Below are 20,057 nucleotides of genomic sequence, written 5' to 3'. Positions count from 1 at the left end.
GCTCTTCTTGGGGGCCACCGTGCCCCTGGATCCCATATAGACCAGGTGCTCTCAGTCTTTATATCCAGAACCCAAATGAAGCCCAAAAAGTACTGGAAGGTGGGGGTGGGGTCCTGAAATCAGCAACACTTCCCTTAATGGAGATTAGCACTTCCCCAGCTCTGGGAGAAACCCAGACTCTCAGAAGCAGCTGACTTTGCTTCATCCAAAAGAGAGTTAGGTCTATATGGCAGAATCAAAAGTTCCAAATAAAAACGCCTTCTTTGATGAACAGAAGTTTGCCACCGATCACACTGACAAGAAACCTTTTAGAAGATGTCTTAACTCCAAACAGTGTCTCCAAACTGGGCCTAAATGAACTTTTACAGAGTTCATTTAGGACATGAGGAAACAGAAGGTGTCAACAGGGCCTTTGTGCTCATTGGGGATATGGGGAGAGGCAGAATCATCCATGAGACCTGTAATTCTGCCTTTTCTCTAGGAAGCAAGAAAAATTGTGAACTTTGCTTAAGAGTGATGGAGTGGAATAGTCTCAGAGCTAAGCAGCCCCCACACACATTACGTTCTGGCTAGCCTCTTGTTTGTTACAAACTTGAACTGCAACCAGGTTCCTTTCTTGACAAGGAAGGCGCTAGGGCCCAGGAGTGAGGTGCTGGCTTTGTTGTGTGACCACAGAGTCTGGTTACGTACTAATTTCCTCTAGGGCTTGAGATGAAGTCAGTAAACCACAACCTTCAACATGCTCTGCTCAGGTGGCAGCAGTGGCTTCTCAGTGCTGTCTCGGCCATGACACACATCTAATATGCCCTCCCTTAACCCTCTTGTAGACTGTCTGTCTTACCCTGCAGCATGGACCAAAGAGAGATTCTGCAGAAGTTCCTGGACGAGGCCCAAAACAAGAAAAGTAACAAAGAAGAGTTTGCCAATGAATTTCTGGTAAGTCCTATGTGTGACATTCTTAGGGTAGTTACATAGACTGTTTGATGACAGTGGTCCAACTCTCCTAGACCAACTTGCTCTTGGGATAAACTGACCTTTCAGGGGAAGAAGGCAATCTAAAAGTATAACTTCTCTAAGTGGTTTTTGTGTATTTTAGATGTTCTCTCCAAAATATAGTTTTAAATATTTTGTTTGCTAGTTCTTAGAGTTTGACTAGGAATCCTACAGATGACATACATAATTCCAGTTGTATAAATCTAATATTAATTGAACATCTGGAGTTCCCAGGTATCTGAGTTGTGGTTTAGGCTTCAAATGACTAATTTTAATTAATATCAAGAGGAAAGAGACCAAGATTAACTTTTCATGGAGCATTATGCTTTTAGCCTCCCGTGGGTTCCATTTGGATGACAAAAACTCTTGAAGAGCACCAAAACTACTTTCTGCCATATTTATTTTTTCTTTTTTTTTTTAATGAAGAAAAAAATATGAGAACATGCATGTTTGCAATAACAGGGTTTCCTTAATCTTCTTTTGCTTGGAGGGGTGGAATGGCTAGGATGGGGAGTAGAGAAAAGTGAGGGATGGGAAGAAACATAAGCACAAGGTAGCCTGGGGTCAACTGGATTTGATTACCCAGAGGAGCACTGCATCTCCTCTGGGGGAACGGTGCTTACTGATGCAGTGGCAGCTGGGTAGGCCTCACTCATCCTATAACCCAGCACATCAGATGACGTAGGATGTCTGATAGTACTTATCATGTATTTGGGAATACTTCCAGCTGATGTTTCAGAGTTATAAGAACTTCAAACTTTACCTTTTCAGCTATGAGGAAATGGGAAAAATAAGGGAATTTAAATATAAAATCTGAAATTAAATCATGACAGTGTCATCAACCAAATTATCAACTACTTGCCATGTTCCTTAATCTCACCAAGTCTCTGTTTCCCGACTTCTGAAATGGGGATCATAATGAATTTCCTACCTCTCTGCACAAGATTATTGTGATGACTAAATATCAATAATAATAATACTTAAATGTGGTCATTCGTTCAGTAATATTTATTGAGCACCTTCTATGTACCAAGTTTAGTTTTAGGCACTGAGGATATAGCAGTGAACAAAATAAGAACCTTTTTGCCCTCACGGAGCTAACATTCTGGTACCAGATAGTAGATGTGAAAACACTCTGTAAAGTCCCGAGTGATTAGATGTTATGATTGAGTGATTGCATATTATGGTAGAAACTCCTGCGTCAGCTCAACTTGGATAATGCCGTGGTGTCATGAAAAATGCACTCTAGTTGCCACTAGCCAGGCAGTCTTAGTCCTTCTGAGTAGAGTTAGCAGGGAGGGAGGGAAGGTAGAAAGCATGGCCTATGTGTCTTAGACACGTGCCTGCCCCTGGGCTATATCTCCTGAGCCAAATTTCCCCAATGCAGAGGTAAAAAGTGAGGTGAGGGGGCAGTGGCAGTCTCTGTTATTTTCGTTGTGTTTTTAAAAATAATATAGACTACATCCCTAATATTTTACCTTTTCTTAGCTCAGTCATTATAGTCTTTCACCAAAATATAGCAACTACCTCACCTCCTGTTTTCTCTGCCTCTAGCCTTGCCCCACCTTCAATCAATTTTCTGTTTAACACCCAAGTGATCTTTTAATACTACAGATCTGGTTATTTTTTCCCTCTTAAAAACCTTTTATAGTTTGTATTTTTTCCAGCTGTTTAAAACTATGAACTATAATACGCATTGAGAAAAGTACATAAAATGTAAGTATAACTGTAAAGCAGCCATCACCCAGGTCAAGGGATAGAACATTGTCAGCCCCAGAAGACCTCTACATGTCCCTTTCCCATCAGGTCCTCATCCCCACACCCACCCTGTCCTGTCCTGCCGAGGAATGATCACTATCCTGACTTTTATATTAATCACTTCCTTGCTTTTCTAGCTCCTAATTCTAAGGACCTGTTTTTGGGTGGTGATTAAGTGGAACCTCACTGTTCACTGACTCATGTCCTCCAGTGGAAAAACAGAGTCTTTCCCTCAGCCCCACCTAAAGGTTCAGCTGAAGTACCAGAGAGAGTAGCTTTGGGGGAGTTGGGGAGCAGTGAATGAGGCCAGGCTACTTGCTTGGACAAGGTGAATACCACCCTTAAACTGGCAGGCTTTCCACCTGGTCATATACCACATTCCACCTTCAGCCCTTAATATCTTCTCCCAGGATTTGATGTTTCTGAGGTTCGAGGGCTGATTCTGTGACAAAAGGCCACTGCTGGCCTGAATGGTGGTGCCTCTGTGGGAATTATCAAAAGTCATCTCTACTTACAGGTAGACATTCTGTACACCCTTCCCCCACACTGAGTCCATGGCTTAGATTTCTGTCCTCACTTCCCCCTTGGCCAAGTATCTTTGTGCAGAGCACAAAGCTCTACTGTGATAGCTAGAGCCAATACCATGCTGCTTTGGTCTTTTCCCCATGCCAAGTCTAAACTCAATAATCCTTCTGTAGTTGAAACTGCCACTGACCATTCCTATGAGGTTTCCATGCATTCATTCAAATATTTATTGAGTGCTTACTATGTGCAAAGCATTGTGCTAGATGCTGGTTCTGCAGTGCAATACTCCATGCTTTGGTGGAGCTTATATTCTAAGACATTAGAGGATGCCTTAGAGAGACAGACATTAAACAACCAATTACTCTATTAAATATTTAATTATAACTGTGATAGTCTTGGTGGGGTGTCAAGGAAGCATCACATTCATTATCTTATTTATTACTTATTAAAAAAAACCCCTAGGGCTTCCCTGGTGGCGCAGTGGTTGAGAGTCTGCCTGCCGATGCCGGGGACACGGGTTCGTGCCCCCGGTCTGGGAAGATCCCACATGCCGAGGAGCGGCTGGGCCCGTGAGCCATGGCTACTGAGCCTGCGCGTCCGGAGCCTGTGCTCCGCAACGAGAGAGACCACAACAGTGAGAGGCCCGCGTACCGCAAAAAAACCCCCAAAAACCCTATGAGGTTGTTCTGATCTCTGACTTACAGATAAGGAAACTGAGGCTCTGAGAGGGTAAATAATTGGCCTAAGCTCACTCAGCTGTTCAGCCATAGACATGAAATTTAACCTGGATCTGTCATATCAGAGCCTGTGAAATTAATCCCTATGCAATAATGTCTTGTTTAAGCCACTAACCGTAGTCCCTCAAAGGGCCTAGCATGAGGGTAAGTCTTTAGTTAGCATAGTTTCTATACAGCAGAAATAGCAGTGTGCAACCACACTATTGAAAATTTCTTAAAGTACTTAAAAAAATAAAGCCTTATTGTTGTTATTTTTTAATAAAATAATATTATTGCAAGGTAAAATAAAATAAATTCACCATAGTACCAACATCCCAACAAATACAGTTTTGGGGGGTATAGGAATTCTAGTTTTTCTCCATTTATATTGATAGGATGCCTTTTATATTACTGTAATTATAAGCATAGCTACAATTTTGTATTCTCATATTTTCACTTAGCATTGTAACAAAACTATCATGTTGGTTAAAATCTATATTAATGACTTTTAATGCAGGATAGTATGATGAAAATATAATAATCAAAGTAATAGCTAACACTTCTATACCTCTTATAGAAACTGTTCTAAACCCTTTTGTATGTCAACTCATTTAATCTATTGAGGAAGGCACTGTTATTATTTCCATTTTATGGATGAGGAAAATGAGACACAGAGAAGTTTACTGACTCACTCAGGGTCACATAACCAGTAAGTGGTAGAACTGAGTTTCGAATTCAGGCAGTCTTGCTTTACCATACTTGTACTTGTAACAACTTTGGAATCATATAAATCTGGGTTTAAATTTTCCTTCTGCCTGTAATTAGCTATGTGACCTTGAACAAAGTAACTAAAAAGTGGTAACAAATAATATTCACTTTGCAGAATTGCTGTGAAGATAAAAGAATGAATATATTAAATGCCTGACGTGTAGTAGGCACCCAAATAATTTAATTATTTCTCTATTTTTGGAAATTCAGGTTATTTCTCATTTTTCCTGATTATTGATAAAACTGCAATGAATGTTTGTCCATGTGGTTTCCCCCTTCGTTTGGGATTATATCCTGTGGCTAGATCCCCACAAGTGTTATTATTCCTGGACCAGAGTATTAGCATCTAATTGGTTAAGTTTTGCCAAATATATTTCCAACAGAGTTTTTAAAATTTGTGATATCGGAATTTATCATCTTCTTTACCACCTTGATAGTCTCAATTTAATATCTAAAAAAGATAGTAATAGGTAAAATTTTTGACTGCTTATCATATCCTAGGCAATCTAAGTGGTTTACCATATATGATCTTAATCACTACAACAACCCCAAGAGGAAAGCATTATCTTCATTTTACCCATGAAATGGCAAAACCAGGATTTGAAACTCTGGTATGCTTGATTCCAAAGTCTCTTGGCCACTATACTTAAACTGCATCAAGCAAAATCATAACATGTTTTATTTTTCTAATTTAATTAGTGTAAAATTGTACTTTGTTATGTAAATTTAATTTATTTTATTTCTGAGCCTGAAAATTTTCCATGACTATTTTCAATCTGCATTTCCTCATATGAACTTTCGGTTCATGTACTTTCCACAATAGCTAATCATGGAACCATGTTCCAGACTCTGTGCTTGAGTGCTTCACGAATAGAACCTCATCTAATTCCCAAAGTGCCCTTTATAATGAATGGCTAACAAAGTCCCACACGGACCAGCAGCCGAGTGCTTCTCCAGCTTCTTACAGCATGTTCATTTTCTTGTCCTTGTCATGCTTCCTCTGCCACAGGACTTTGCACACATGCTGTTACCTCTACCTTGAATATTCCCTCATACTCCTCTTCACCTAGTTAACACTTCATAATTCTTCAGATAACCGTTTGGTGGTCACTTTCCCAGAGAAGCCTTCCTTGACCTCCCTAAATATATCGAGTAAGTTCTCAGCACCATGTGTTATTTTTTAAAAGTTTCTTCTTCCCCCAACCTCACCCCAGCTGAATTGAAGGTATTCATAGCACTTATTACAGTTCCAGTTTTACATTTATTTGTCTGATTATTTGATTAATGTCTGCTTTCCCATCGGATTGTAGCTCCACAAAGGCAAGGCTCAGATTTAGTTCTGCATATCTTGATATCCTCAGCGTCCAGCATAGTATTTGCTATGTAGTAGACACTGAGGGTCAGAGAAATTAAACAACTTACCTAAGGTCATGGATTTCATAAGTGGTAGAACTCAGATTTGAAATAAAGCTGTTTAACTTTTGAGCTTGTGCTCTTGATCCTCTCCTGCCACCCTGCTCTATTGCTTCCAATTTATCCATTGGTCTTAACTTCTTAAACTTAAAAAAATCATAGAATATAACATATACACAGAAAATGCTTTAAACACAAACATACAATTTAACAGTTAGTAATAAAGCAGCCATCTATATTAGCTTCACTCAGATCAAGAAGTAGAATATTGCCCACACCCCAGAAATCCCTTGGGTGTCCTTCCAGATCACAACTGCCCCCAACTCCCACCTGACTAGAGGTAAACACTATCATGAGATTATTTTTTTCTTTGTTTTTCAGCATAGCTTCAAGGCATATATATCACTAAGCAAAAGAGATTAATTTTACATGTTTTTGAATTCTATGTAAATAAAGTCATGTTATATATACATTTTTAATATCTTCCTTCTTTCACTACATTGTGTTTCTAAAATTCATTTGGTTGCATGTAGCTGGGTCTTAATTCTTTCTAATTATTTTTATGAATTCTGTCAAGGTTCCATATATGCAATTACTGTTGTGATCACAGAGTGCATGGAGAGAGGCCAAGCAGTCACTTAGGGTGGTATTAACTATTTTGGATCACCATAGTCCCGTGTCTTGACTTTAGCTTTGCTGATCTAAATATTCAATTTTGTCAGTATGCTGAGAGTGATGAGGATCAGGCAAACACATAAGAAATTCACCAGAAACAAGAATGCCAATTTATTAATTTTGGGCAGAGGAAAATCACTATCAAACAGAGTAGAAGTTTGCATTGGCTGGCCAGCATATTCTCTAAATTTGGGGAGAAACTTACATGAGAAGCCAATGATAATCAGAAAGTTGCTTGAAGAGCATAGTGATTTTAATGGCCTCAACTGTGATGGTATGAAGTCTTCATCTCCCTGTTTGAATCCTCAGGCTGGTGGCCACCACTCTTTTCTGGACAACACTAGGGATTTTACTTTCCTTCTTCTAAGCTTAATGAGGGCCATCCTCTTCCATTAATGTATTTTTTTTATCCGATTGATGATAATTTACAGAGGAATAGGTATTCACTTTGGTCAACTACTGCAACCGACTGTGGTTTTATGACATGTACATTTTAGCCACTGTATTAAATATGGGTTAAGGCTTGGTTATGTGTTTTTATGCTGGTCAATTTGCTGCATGTCTTTATGTTTAAAACTCCTTAGATTTTTTTTTCTTTTCTACATTGGAGGTAGTTGAGGCATCTTGATTTAGAAAGCATGTGTAAAAGTATGAATTGTGTAGAAAAAGTGAGAGCTTAGCTAATGACAAGTGTGCTAAATATGCATATATGAGCTCATTGGATGTCTATATGTATTTGTTCAAAGGCTGGATATGAATACAGAGATATGAACACAGCTTCATGTAGGTAGGGTAAGTTGAGTACAGTGTATTTTCTTCCTTCTAAAAAATGTTTTAGAGTGAAGAAACCACAAAGGGAAATACAAATAACAAAAATATCACTAATAACACTTTACTGATCAAATGCACCTATACTTAAAACATTATAATCCTAATGTTGACCAGCTTTCAGAAATATGCAGTCTCCTACATTGCTGATATACCAGTCTCATACATTGCTGATATAACTTTCTGGAGGCAAAATTTGTATACGGGTTCTGATATGTATTTAGTAATATGGATCAAAAGCCTTTAAAATGAGCAAATTCTTTGATCATTCCAAAAAATTCATCTGAAGGAAATAATGAAAGATTTTATATAGATTTTGGCCACCTATTGTAATATTGTTCATAATTATTGTTTAGGAAGATTGGAAGCAACTTAAACGTCCAATAGTATAAAGGAGCGGGTTAAGTAACTCATGTTGCATCTCATACAATAGAATACTCTGCCACCATTAAAAATTATGTAGAATAACAGAAATTGATAAGTAAAGAGAGCAAGTTACAAAACCCTGTATGCAGTGTGATTCCATCTTCATTTCACATGTATAGATAAAAGTTGGAATGTAATATTTTGAAATATTAAGAATGATTAACTGAGTAGTGGGGCTATAGGTGATTTTCATTTATTTATTTATTTTTGGTGGTTTTTTTTTTGCGGTACGCGGGCCTCTCACTGTTGTGGCCTCTCCCGTTGCGGAGCACAGGCTCCGGACGCGCAGGCTCAGCGGCCATGGCTCACGGGCCCAGCCTCTCCGCGCCATATGGGATCCTCATGGACCGGGGCACGAACCCGTGTCCCCTGCATGGGCAGGGGGACTCTCAACCACTGCGCCACCAGGGAAGCCCTATAGGTGATTTTTAATCATCTTTTCTGGGTCCTCTATATTCTAAAATTTCTTCAATTAATATGCATTACTAAAAAATATGCATTACTTTTTTATTTAAAAATCTATATCAAAATTTTTCCTTTAGTGTTGTTGGAATCCATTTAAATAATAAAAAGCCAAAAAAAAAAGGAGTTTTATATTTCCTGGAGATGAGGTGCTTTTGTAGAAAAGGTAAATATCGTATTTATTAAATACAAAGACATATTTATTAAATATGAAGGATTCAATGAACCCTAATAGAAAGAAGGTATCCAGTTGTGAAGGTCAAGTACTATTGACGGTTTATAATGCACTAGAAGTCAGACTGGTATTATAGCAGCTTCTGGAGACTTATCATAGACAGACCAGAGAAGACCTGGATACATCTTAGTTCTATAGAGAAGATCTAGATACATCCTAGTTCTATATTTATTTATGGTAACAACACTAGCCAAGCAGTCACGAACACAGTACCTCCTGCATAGCAAGTGCCCAAACATCTGTTGAATTGAAATGACTCATTTATGTGAATCAGCCTATGACTTGAACATACTTATCAGCATTTCCTGACTTTTGTGCCCATTAAGGTGTCGTTTTTTGCTGCTTCCACTGGAATAAATATATCACATTACCTCTAAAGCTAATTTCTCCCAACTGCATCTCCAGTCTTTCACTAGGGACCATCCAGGCCCACATTTTCAGTTATTCACAGGACATTTAAAATACATTTTAAGTACATGTCTTGCCATATCCTCACATTGTATTTATCTAAAGCTGAACCACTTGGTTTACTCACCCCAGTTTAGCTATTGCTACCCACCTGCTCACTTACCTGACTATTGGATGGCCGCCCAATCCCCTAAGTTTGCCTGTCTAGCTGGAGACGATTGTATGCACGCTCAGGGCCAGTTCAGTCTTGTCCCGCATTCCTACTAGTGGTACCCTTGTTTACTGGATGTAGAGGCCTGAGCTCCTAATTCCATTTCTTAGCATTCATGCTTTCTCTATCCCGTTGGAGGCTTGGAATAGATAGTACTGACCTGCAGTTGTAAGGCATTGAGGAACTATCTTGAGAAACTCTGGAGACAGCCCAGCTTTGAGTCCCCTCTTCCACCTGGCACAGGAGGGCCAAGACTGATTTTTCCCACACCCAAATGTAACTTATGCTGTTTTCTATACAATAGTGTAGTCCTCCAAGGCAAAGGTATTGTGGTATTGTGCTTCCTTTTTCCTTTCTGTTCTCTTTTGGGAGTGACCTCAGTTCATTTACTAGTAATTACTTTTCTAGTCAATAAGATGAACATGCAATAGGTTCAGTCCTGATTCCTAGAGATTCATGGCCAGGACCTCGGTTCTGTTTTCCTGTCTTGAAAGGAAAGGGGTAGCATAGCCCACAAACCAAATCAGCTTACTGTTAGCTTATCAAGCATGAACAGAATCTGGTTTCTCATACATTCCAACTTATCAGGGGCTCAGGAGGCCCCTTTTCTTTATTCCCTCAGCAACTTTTCCTTATTCCCCAATTCTTGTTGGTGCTGCCTCTAGGGAACTCACACCCACTTGGTGGTTGGTAGAGAAATACTTTCTCCCTTTAACCTATCTTTTCTCCCCCAATCCCAGCCCACCCCCATAGCCCTACTTTCTCTTCTATACCCTTTTGCTTCCTACCCTCAGAGTTTCTCTTTTTCTGGTGAGGTTTATCAGTTCTCCGTCCTAAGTTGGCTCTGATTTTTTCTCTGTTGGGGTGTTGGAGCCTGGAGGGTCTAGCAGGGAGAGAAGGGGAATGAGAAAAAGATCTTCACAGTGGTTTGACCTCTAGGTAAGATATCTGAAAAAAAAAATCTTTCACGCTTTCCAAATTAACAATTCTACAGGCATTTCCTATGTGATGTTCTGCTAAAAGAATGTCCCCATTTGTCATCCAGCCAGATAACTCTGGGAGAAGGAACAGAGTAGGAAATAAAAAGCCATTCTCTCCCATTGTTGAAGGTGGCAGTGAAGACAGCTAAACAAACATAGGCTAAACACACACACACACACACACAACTTTTATCTGTGAAATTTTACCCAATTAATTTAGGCATATCTTTCAAAAAGAGCTTTGCCTATGGCATTCTCCCTGGAAAGCATTCCGCAAGCAAGCAAAGCAAAACAGATAAAAACAGTGTAACAGGGAGTATGCACGAGGCCCTGTTCTGGAAATTTTTAGAATGAACTGCTCTGGGAGTTGACATCTTTTCAGCCGCCCTGGAATCAATGGCAACCTGAAAATTATCATTCTGAAGGTGCACAAGAGCAGAGCGAGCTGAAAAATTGGTATAACTTGGAAATTGGTACAAACTGGAAATAGTTTATATTCTTTCATGTATTTGTGCCACATCCTTAAATTTCCAAACTAGTCCACTTACATCCATCTTGGTGTAAAAATATGCTGTATAATGATCATTTCAGCGTCTCTCCTCCTAAATCCAATTCTGAAAACCCACAAGAATTCAAACCATGGTAAGAAATTAGGATTTAAGAACTAATTGTATACCTGCTTTTAAATAGGTTGCCTGTGTCTGATGTAACTCTAGAAACAAAAAAAAAATGGTCATTAGAACAATACATGCTGGCATTTGTGGTCCAGCAGATAAACAGGCAGTGGCTGTCTGTTCCATTTGTCATCCTTTGTTGGAAAAAGCTTGCACTCCTATACTTTGAATTATTATAATAATTAATGATCTATTTATTATTTGGAAAGTATCACTTTAATTAGATTCTAGATATTTGATAATTCTTTGTATTTTGGACTCCCAGCTAACAAATCTTTCATGACCCCAACTTTTTTTCTCTCCTTGCAGACTCAGTTATCAGGTTATCCTGAGCTAATTTTGAAATCTAATGATGAGTTTAGATGATTTGTTGGAACAAATTTCTATTCTCAACTACCTCTTTTATCTCTCTGTCTCTCTGTGTCATCATTCCTTTATTTTAGGCTCTCCCTTCCTCACCCATTTTTTTTATGACTTAGTTATGAGTGTCCTTAAGTAAACTCCTACAGATAGACACACTTCCTAATTATGTGAAAACTCTATATGAAATATAAAAAACTAAGTAAAATAATTAACAATTCCCTTCTTTTTAAGTTTTTCTTGTTGCCAGTCACATGAGAAAAGTTCTTTTTCTATTTCCTTATTTCTCTCTATTAGTTTACCCTGTGGAACAAAATAGATCATAATTATGGGTGAGAAAAGCAAAAACAGTACCAGGTATATATTTATGAGAAAGGAAAAGGGACCCATAGTTTTAAAGAAGCGATGTTACATATAATTGTCAGTGACATCAGTTTGTACAATCTTGAAAGAACTTAGAAATCAATCTTTGGAAGGCTCATAATTGTGGGACAGTAGCAAATATGGAGAAATTAGCTTGGGTCCAACTGGGGAGAATTTTAAGTACCTGACTAAGGAGTTTTGAGTTTTTCCTGGTAGCAAGGGGGATTCACTGAAGTAGTTTTTAGCATGAGAGAGATAAGAAAAGCAATACTTTAGTAAGATTAAGTTAGCATAATTATACCTAATGGATTTGAACAGAGAAAGAGAAAAGTATGAAGATGAGTTAAGAAGCAACTGTAACAGTTCAAGCTTTAAGGGAAAGGGCCTGAATTAGAGTATCTGTAGGGGCATAGGAAGGAAAGTTGATGCAAAATGTTGCATGGGAAGAATCAGTTACACTTGCTGACTGAGTTAGAGGTGGGAATTGTGGGAAGTGGGGAACCAAAAGTAACTCTCAGTTTCTAGAGTATGGTTGCCTGGGGTAAAGATAGTGCCATTGGCATTAACTGTAGGGACGGTGATAATTTTAGTTTTAGATGTGCTGAGTTTGAGGTTGAAGTAAGACACCCAGGTGGAAATGTCTAGGGTATGGTTGGAAATTCAGGAATGGCACTTAATAGTCAAATCTTAATGAAGAAATTTGAGAGTTATCCGATAGGAGTTGGAATTATAATTCAATTTGAATTAGTTAAATAAATTTTAAAAACTGGTATGCCTTCTATTAGAGATGATATCTCTGAGCAAATATATTTAGTGAGAAGAGCAGAGAGTTGAGGACTTAACTTTGGAACCTTGGATAATTCACAATTAGAAGATAGAAGCAGACATAGAGGCAGTAAGAAAGAATGAGAAGAGGGAAAGAGAAGTCAGAGAAGAAAGAGGAGAACTAAAATAATGTAGACTAATAAGGGCAAAGGGAGGAGGAAATTTCAAGAAGGAAGTTAAGTTAAAGAGAATGAAGACTGAGAAGATGCTGAGGCATCTGACCCATAGGAAGTAATTAATGATTTTCATGTGACCAAGTCACTATTAAATAGTGGGCAAATAATGAAAATTATTTTCTGTAGTTCAGTTCAATAAATATTTATTAGCTATCAGAGATGTTTTTCCCTTATCTTTCTCAAATTTAGTAAGGGCAGATAAAGGTCAGATCTACGAAATGCAGTTTCTTCGAATGATAAGGGAGTTGAAATCTAGGACAAGGTTGATTTATCAGAAGGAGCTAAAGAGGAACTATCATTTACTCTGACCTGAAATTTTGCTCTATACTATAATGTTGGCAAGTGAGAATAATTTTATTTATTTATTGTTTTATATAGTAACAATACCTTTTCTTTATTAAACATGTACTCTGTACCAGTGCTTCACATATGATAACTCGCTTAATTCACCCACAACTCTAAGGTAACTATCCCCTCATTTTACTTGCAAAGCAACTGAGACACAGAAAGATTAAATAACTTGCCCAGCTTCACTCAGCCAGTAACTGTGGGAGTCAGAATTCAAATCCTAGTTTATCCAACTCAAAAATATACATCAGAATAAACCACAGAGCTGGTTAACAATACAGATGCCCACCCACCTCCAGTGACTGCCATTGACTAAGTCATGGGTGCAGATCATGGTACAGGTTAAGCCCCACCTCAGGTTCTAGACTACCTCAGTGTAGTTTAAAATAACCCTGTAATAGCTGTAAAGAAAGTAAGTCAAACTTTTAATATCTGACTCTTTGGGTGGAACACAGGGTGTGTTCAGAAGATATTATTTTTTAAATATTCACTGGTTTTACCTCTAAGTTTTAGCTATTTGCAACTCAGCAAAGTGTGACCTTTTCACTTCTCCAAATGTCACTAAACTCTGTTGTCCTTATGCTCTGAGGCTCTGTTCTGAATGCAACCAGCCCTAGAGGATACTAAAACAGCTGAAGTGGAATGTTTGGACAGTGGAGAAGGAAAGCTCTCTGGAGATAGCTTCTTACCTCTTTTCTCTAGGATGATTTGATTGAATTACTGTAATTTTATTACAGACGCTGAAAAGACTATCCACCAAGTATAAGGCAGATAAAACCTATCCCGCAACTGAGGCTGAGAGGCCCAAGAATATCAAGAAAAACAGATATAAGGATATCTTGCCCTGTAAGTTTCATTTCTCCCTTTAAACTTGTACCTTCTCTCAAATTCAATCATCTTATCTCTTTTTACCCATTGGTTGCTGTTCCTAATCCTAGACCGTGGCTGTGACAAATTAATTTGTACTGTATATGACTACAAAAGAACATTCATTCATTCATTCAGTCTTCAAACACTAATGAGCATCCACTACTCACAGTGCTAGTTCCTGACTTACAGAAAGCCCTCTAACCAAACCCTCTTAATTAGTCTGTCTTTCTTTTATATTATAGATGACCACAGTCGAGTAGAGCTGTCCATGATAACCTCTGATGAGGATTCCAGCTACATCAATGCCAACTTCATTAAGGTACATCCGATATTCCATATTTCTCTAGGTACCTAAAAAAATGGGGTAGAGGGGGGAGGGAGGGATACTGGACAAGAAGGAGAGTATATTATTTGTAGTCACCCCATGTAATTTCTGTTCCCCTTTAGGGAGTTTTGGGACCCAAGGCTTATATTGCCACCCAGGGACCTTTGCCTACAACTGTCCTGGACTTCTGGCGGATGATTTGGGAATACAGTGTCCTGGTTAGTGCAGAGCTACTTTTGTTACTATATTCTCTAGTTTTTAGGGAGGAAGGGGAGAGGGTGTTAGGATATGTGACTGAAGTTTCCTATGTACATTCAACTCTGTGCTTTTTGGGGTCAGTCACTAGAATTTTGGTGTTCAGGCACCTTTTAGTCAAAGTCAGAATGTCACTATTGTTCAAGAAAATAAAAGTTCTCAACTTGACAGTCTCATTTGTTAACAAGAATTTACTGATTTGAATAGAGAAAAGGGAAGTGAGGACAGAGAGAAAGAAGGGTAGGAGCAACATTTTATAATCTATTAGGATTTCTTTTTTGGTTATAAAACAATAAAAGAATAAATAACACTTTTTGACTCTGGGACCCATGTATTAGCTGCTTTTTTGAACTATATCAGTGTTTAAGTTTCCATCTATTTCATCCCCCCAGATCATTGTTATGGCATGCATGGAGTTTGAAATGGGGAAGGTGAGTTGCCTTCTAGTAAACCTAAAAGTAAAGGAAAGAAGAAAAAGAAGGGGGAACCTTGGTAGCAGAACTTTCCTTAACTTAAGTGACTTGGTAAAAATTTATGCTCATCTTCCTAGTTTTCAGTTTGGGAATGCCAAATGACTCTCAAGGCTTTTTTTTTTTTTTTTTTTAAACCTCTGAGAACCTCTTTCGCCATTTTCCCAGTAGACTCTGTGTTTTAAAATAAAAATAAGGTATACTTTTTAAAGTAATAATTCATTTTCCTGTTGTTTTTAATCAGATATTTTAAACTGCCAGTCAGAGCTTCTTTTGTGTTGCCCAGAATGGCCTTTACTAGCCACGTGTGGCTAGTGAGCACTTGAAATATGGCTGGTGTGACTGAGGAACTCAATTATTTTATTTTAATGAATTTAAATGTAAAGACTGATATTCAATTCAGTTATTGGAAAACCTTGTTTGGAACAACTTGGGTATGTGAATCTTTTTCAACCATAAATTTTATGAAATCTAAATGGAAATTAAATATTTCCAGTTAAAGTTTAGCATATTAATTGAAATGTGCTGTAAATATAAAATACACACTAGATACTGATGACAGTTTAAAAATGTCAAATATCTAATAACTGTTTTATATTGAGTACATGTTGAAAACATTTTTGATGTATTTGGCTAAGTAAGATATATTATTAAAATTAATTCCACCTTTTTACATTTTTGAATGTGGCTCTTAGAAAAATTTTAATTACATATGTAGGTCGTATTATATTTCTATTGAACAATGCTCTTCAAACCTACTGTTGCCATTCTGAGTTGATACAATTCCAGTTAAAACCAAGGGAACTTGGGGTTTCAGTTAGCTCATGCGGCTTTGTTTTAATCCTTTTGAAACACTGAAAATGTCAGATCCCTATTTCTAGTTTTTCGGACTTCCAGGAAGTCTGCAATTTGTATATCCTTTAATGTTAGTTTTCCCATCTTTGGAGAATCCAGACATGGGTTGAAGCCCTAGGGGGTTAGAAATTCCTAACCTAAGGAGAAGGATACAGCTGAATTTGCTTCTGAATGAGGGAGGGGGTTTTCTTACCCAGAAAAGACTAGCATATATGGAGGGAAATCACTACATTCTGCTTTGTGCAACAGAAAAAATGTGAGCGCTATTGGGCTGAGCCAGGAGAAATGCAACTGCAACTTGGCCCTTTCTCCATATCCTGTGTAAGTATGATGTCTATTTCCATTATGGTTGAGCAAATGCTCCAGGACTTACTTTATAGAGAGTAGTCTTTGAATATTAGTCTTTGAAATAACTAATATTTAAATTTACTTCTTAGGAAGCTGAAAATAAAAAATCTGATTATACAATCAGGACTCTACAAGCCAAGTTCAATAGTGTAAGTATAGAACACCAGAGGTAACCTCAAAGCCTACAGAGATCAGGCAAGTAAATATATATGTGCAAGTAAATATATATGTATGTGATGGAGTCTGGGCATAAGATAATAGGAAGTGGTAGGGCCTTTGATGTTCTGGATAAATCATCATAACCGAAAGAGACATTTCGTGTAATCTGTGTTCCCCAACCTACTCCATACCAATGGCACAATATGAAATGACAATATTTCGAGGATGAATAGAGGCTGTATACAGTGTGTAGAGGCTGGAAACCAACTTGAGAGCTCAAGCTGCTTGGTTTCTCTAAGGCAAAGGGATTAGTACATCAACGCACCTGTGACCCATTTGAAGCACACCAGTTGGGAAGTTCTGGTTTGAACCATTTTCATATCTGCATTCTCTTGTGAGTGGGGCAGATAGAGACAGGCCAATGGTAAGTGACCTGAAATTACTTGTAATTGTTCTTAGAAGGCATATGGTCCCCAAGGCCTATAGGGAAGAATTCTCCATAAACTGCAAAAAAAATATAGATAGATGCTACTTTGTAGGTCAGAGTAATCTTGTGATAGAATGAGGTGAAGCCTTAATCTTGAACTCTCCTTTTATTCTGGCTATTTTTATAGGAAACTCGAACCATCTACCAGTTCCATTACAAGAACTGGCCAGACCACGATGTGCCTTCATCTATAGACCCTATTCTTGAGCTCATCTGGGATGTACGTTGTTACCAAGAGGATAACAGTGTTCCCATATGCATTCACTGCAGGTATGATGCTGTTGGATGAACCTTCTACCCAGAATAAACCAAATGTCACCATCTGGCCAAGACTCCTGCTTTAACTGAAGGAAGACTGACTTTGTTGGAATTTAAAGTCTGCATAAGATGTAGGCTCCTAATTCTAGACTCACTTTTTCCAGTCAGTCAGAAAGGAATGAAGCTTAAAATTAGAATGATTGAAAGAGAAAAGTCAATAGCAGAAACTATAATAAATTCAACCTGAGCATTAAATTAATATTTTTTCTGATAAATTACTTGTGAACAGCACAGCTCTAGAGACTTTTTGTTGTGAGAAGCTGCCTAGGATCTGTCCTGAGGTTCGGTGTAGCATGTGGCAATTGAAGCATGTTCTGAGAAATGGTAGGGTTTAGAGAGTTTCATGGGCTCTAGATTTCTTCTTCCTCATATCTGCCCGTGAAATTTTCCAGCTACTGTCAAAGATCCACTCTCTGCAAATATACATGCTACTGTGATCTTTCATTTCAGTGCTGGTTGTGGAAGGACTGGTGTTATCTGTGCTATTGATTATATGTGGATGTTGCTAAAAGATGGGGTGAGTTTCTCTCAACAGGCACTTGCCATTTTCTTAACCTTGCTACTTTTAGACTTAGAAATTGTTTGGTTCTTCGAAACATCTATCTCCACCATTCATCTTTTCTAGAATATTCACTTGTAGATTTGCTTTGTCAGACGATTAATTTAGTTCCTAAGTTGGTGGTCTCAAAATGTGGTCCCCAGACAAGAAGCTTCAGTATCACCTGAGAAATTGTTAGAAATGCAAAATTTGGGGCCCCACCTCAGATGAACTGAGCAAAAACTCTTGGGGGGCGGGCAGGGACGGCCCAGCAAGCTCTCCAGGTGCTTCTGGAGAGAAGTAGTTTTGAGAACCACAGCCCTGAATCACAGTTACCCTTCCTTTAGACACGCTTCTTTAGCAGATGAACTCAGTTTACTGCAAATTTTGTGTTCCAATCTGTAAATTTTTATTTTTTAAGTCTAACAGGAAATGAGAAGTTTAAAATATGGGCTTTAGACCTATTTGCAAACTTCTTTTAGTTCATTAAACTCTCATACTTACTCACCTACTGAGATTTCTCCCTCATTATATTTTTAACTTCAGACATTTGATCACCCCATGTGAAATCATTTTGAAGAGTTTCTTCAGTATTTTGTAGGCTCTAAATCATGGTGCAAGTGATGAGAAACCTCATTAGTTTAAAAAATGCCTTCCTTTTTCTAGATAGCGATAAAGGAGTAAGATATTTTTTCCTTTTATTTGGTAGATAATTCCTGAGAACTTCAGTGTTTTTAGTTTGATCCAGGAAATGCGAACACAGAGGCCTTCATTAGTTCAAACTCAGGTATGGACTGTGGTGAATAATATAACATGTCTGAGTCTGGTTTCGTCTCTCTGTTTAATAATAATAAGGCATCCAAAAATAGCTGACTACTTTACTATCAAGGGTTTTATTCCATTTCTATTTCCTCTAACTCTGAATATCCCAATATTTTTCCTGTATCCCTTGCTCTGGACCAAATTCCTTTCATTCCTTATATTTTATAGCCTGTTCAGAAAATATTAAGAAAACAATACAATATTTCTTACAAAGGATGTTGAAAAAATTCAACAAGCTGTTTGACTTATTAGAAAGAAATAGCTGGGTCAGGTTAACTTGAAATTTTGTAGTGGTACTTCATTTCTGAAACCATGGAAAATCAGAGATCTGTAATTTCTTCTTCAGGAGGTGGTAACAGAATCTGCAGAATGAAGTCTATATGCTCATTTTAGAAAATGATAAAAAATTTAAAAAATCATCCATAATCCTGTTGCCTAGAGGGAGCCACTGTTACTATTTTTCTATAGTTTCTCCTGGTCTTTATTCTTTGCATATTAAAAAATATTACCAAAAAAACCATAATTACAATCATACTATATATATGATTATATATGTATCACAGTATTTTAACCTACCCCAGATTGCTCACACTTTTATTCCGTTAGAAATGCTTTTCCCCTGTTCTCTCCTCTCGAGCTCACGTTCTACCTCCTAGGTAAAACATTCCCAGCCCAAATCTCTCACTTTCTACAGTATTAATTCCACCCATATTTCTACACCAATAATTTTACCTATATTTCTAAATGGTCTTCATCTTTAAGATAGAGTTTAGCATTCACCCATTCATTCTTTCATCAAACATTTATAGGTATTTATTAGGTAAGAGGCATTTTTACATAATTTGTTAGAACTACTTCTTATTGCTTAAACAACAAGAAATTAAAGTGTTTAAAGCACTTACAAATAAACTTGCACATAGGTTTAGAAGTAAAACAATTGACAATGGCAGTTCAGATATTTTCATCTAGAAGTTGTAAATCGAGGGGAAAAAATTAAGAGCTATTATATTATAAAGCTTCTGTTTGGCCCACACAGGTTTTCCACTAATAGTTAGTGGAAAAAAAGGATTCTTTTTCATCTGTTGACTGTAGGTGTTTTCTATATTCAACGTGTAGGGGGGAAAGTTTATGTGAAATGAAAGTATTGGCTGGTTTAGTGCTGTCAGACTTAAAAGAAGGCCGATCCATATAGATGTATAAAGATTCCAGGAAGTATGCAACCTAGTTGTATAACATTAAATTATAATGCTGAATCAATAAATAAAGCCATACTCCATTTCAGAAAAAGTCCATTTCAGACCTACTCTTAAGAGTTGGAAGACAGCTGAAACAATTTTAAGTTAACCTTCACATTTTGGCATTATCAACAACTATTTGAACAAGTCTACCAGCTATAGCTGCTTTTTTATGACACTGACCTAGCCAGGAGATAGATAGCACTGTAATCAGATGAGTACTTCCTGTCT

General features: G+C 37.7%; 1 protein-coding gene across 4 annotated transcripts in view; it reads left to right on the top strand.

Annotated features, from left to right (window-relative positions):
• The window catches only part of PTPN22 (protein tyrosine phosphatase non-receptor type 22), a gene marked incomplete at both ends in the record, with an annotated part of 77,973 nt that overhangs the window by 17,487 nt on the left and 40,429 nt on the right, over positions 1–20,057 (top strand). Inside the window, 10 exons of one of the 4 annotated variants that reach the window (XM_079728421.1) lie at positions 849–936; positions 13,882–13,990; positions 14,257–14,333; positions 14,462–14,557; positions 14,987–15,025; positions 16,169–16,240; positions 16,357–16,416; positions 17,041–17,183; positions 17,682–17,748; positions 18,479–18,556. In XM_079728421.1, the coding sequence (XP_079584547.1) occupies positions 850–936; positions 13,882–13,990; positions 14,257–14,333; positions 14,462–14,557; positions 14,987–15,025; positions 16,169–16,240; positions 16,357–16,416; positions 17,041–17,183; positions 17,682–17,748; positions 18,479–18,556 (828 nt within the window). Of the gene's footprint in view, positions 1–848; positions 937–13,881; positions 13,991–14,256; positions 14,334–14,461; positions 14,558–14,986; positions 15,026–16,168; positions 16,241–16,356; positions 16,417–17,040; positions 17,184–17,681; positions 17,749–18,478; positions 18,557–20,057 lie in introns of those variants that run through there. The other 3 variants (XM_079728419.1, XM_079728418.1, XM_079728420.1) reach the window with 3 other exon arrangements.

This window comes from Hyperoodon ampullatus, assembly GCF_949752795.1.
Source record: "Hyperoodon ampullatus genome assembly, chromosome: 2".
NCBI lineage: Eukaryota > Metazoa > Chordata > Mammalia > Artiodactyla > Ziphiidae > Hyperoodon > Hyperoodon ampullatus.
The sequence above is the reverse complement of the archived record's forward strand: the minus strand, read 5'-3'. Positions and strand labels throughout refer to the sequence as shown.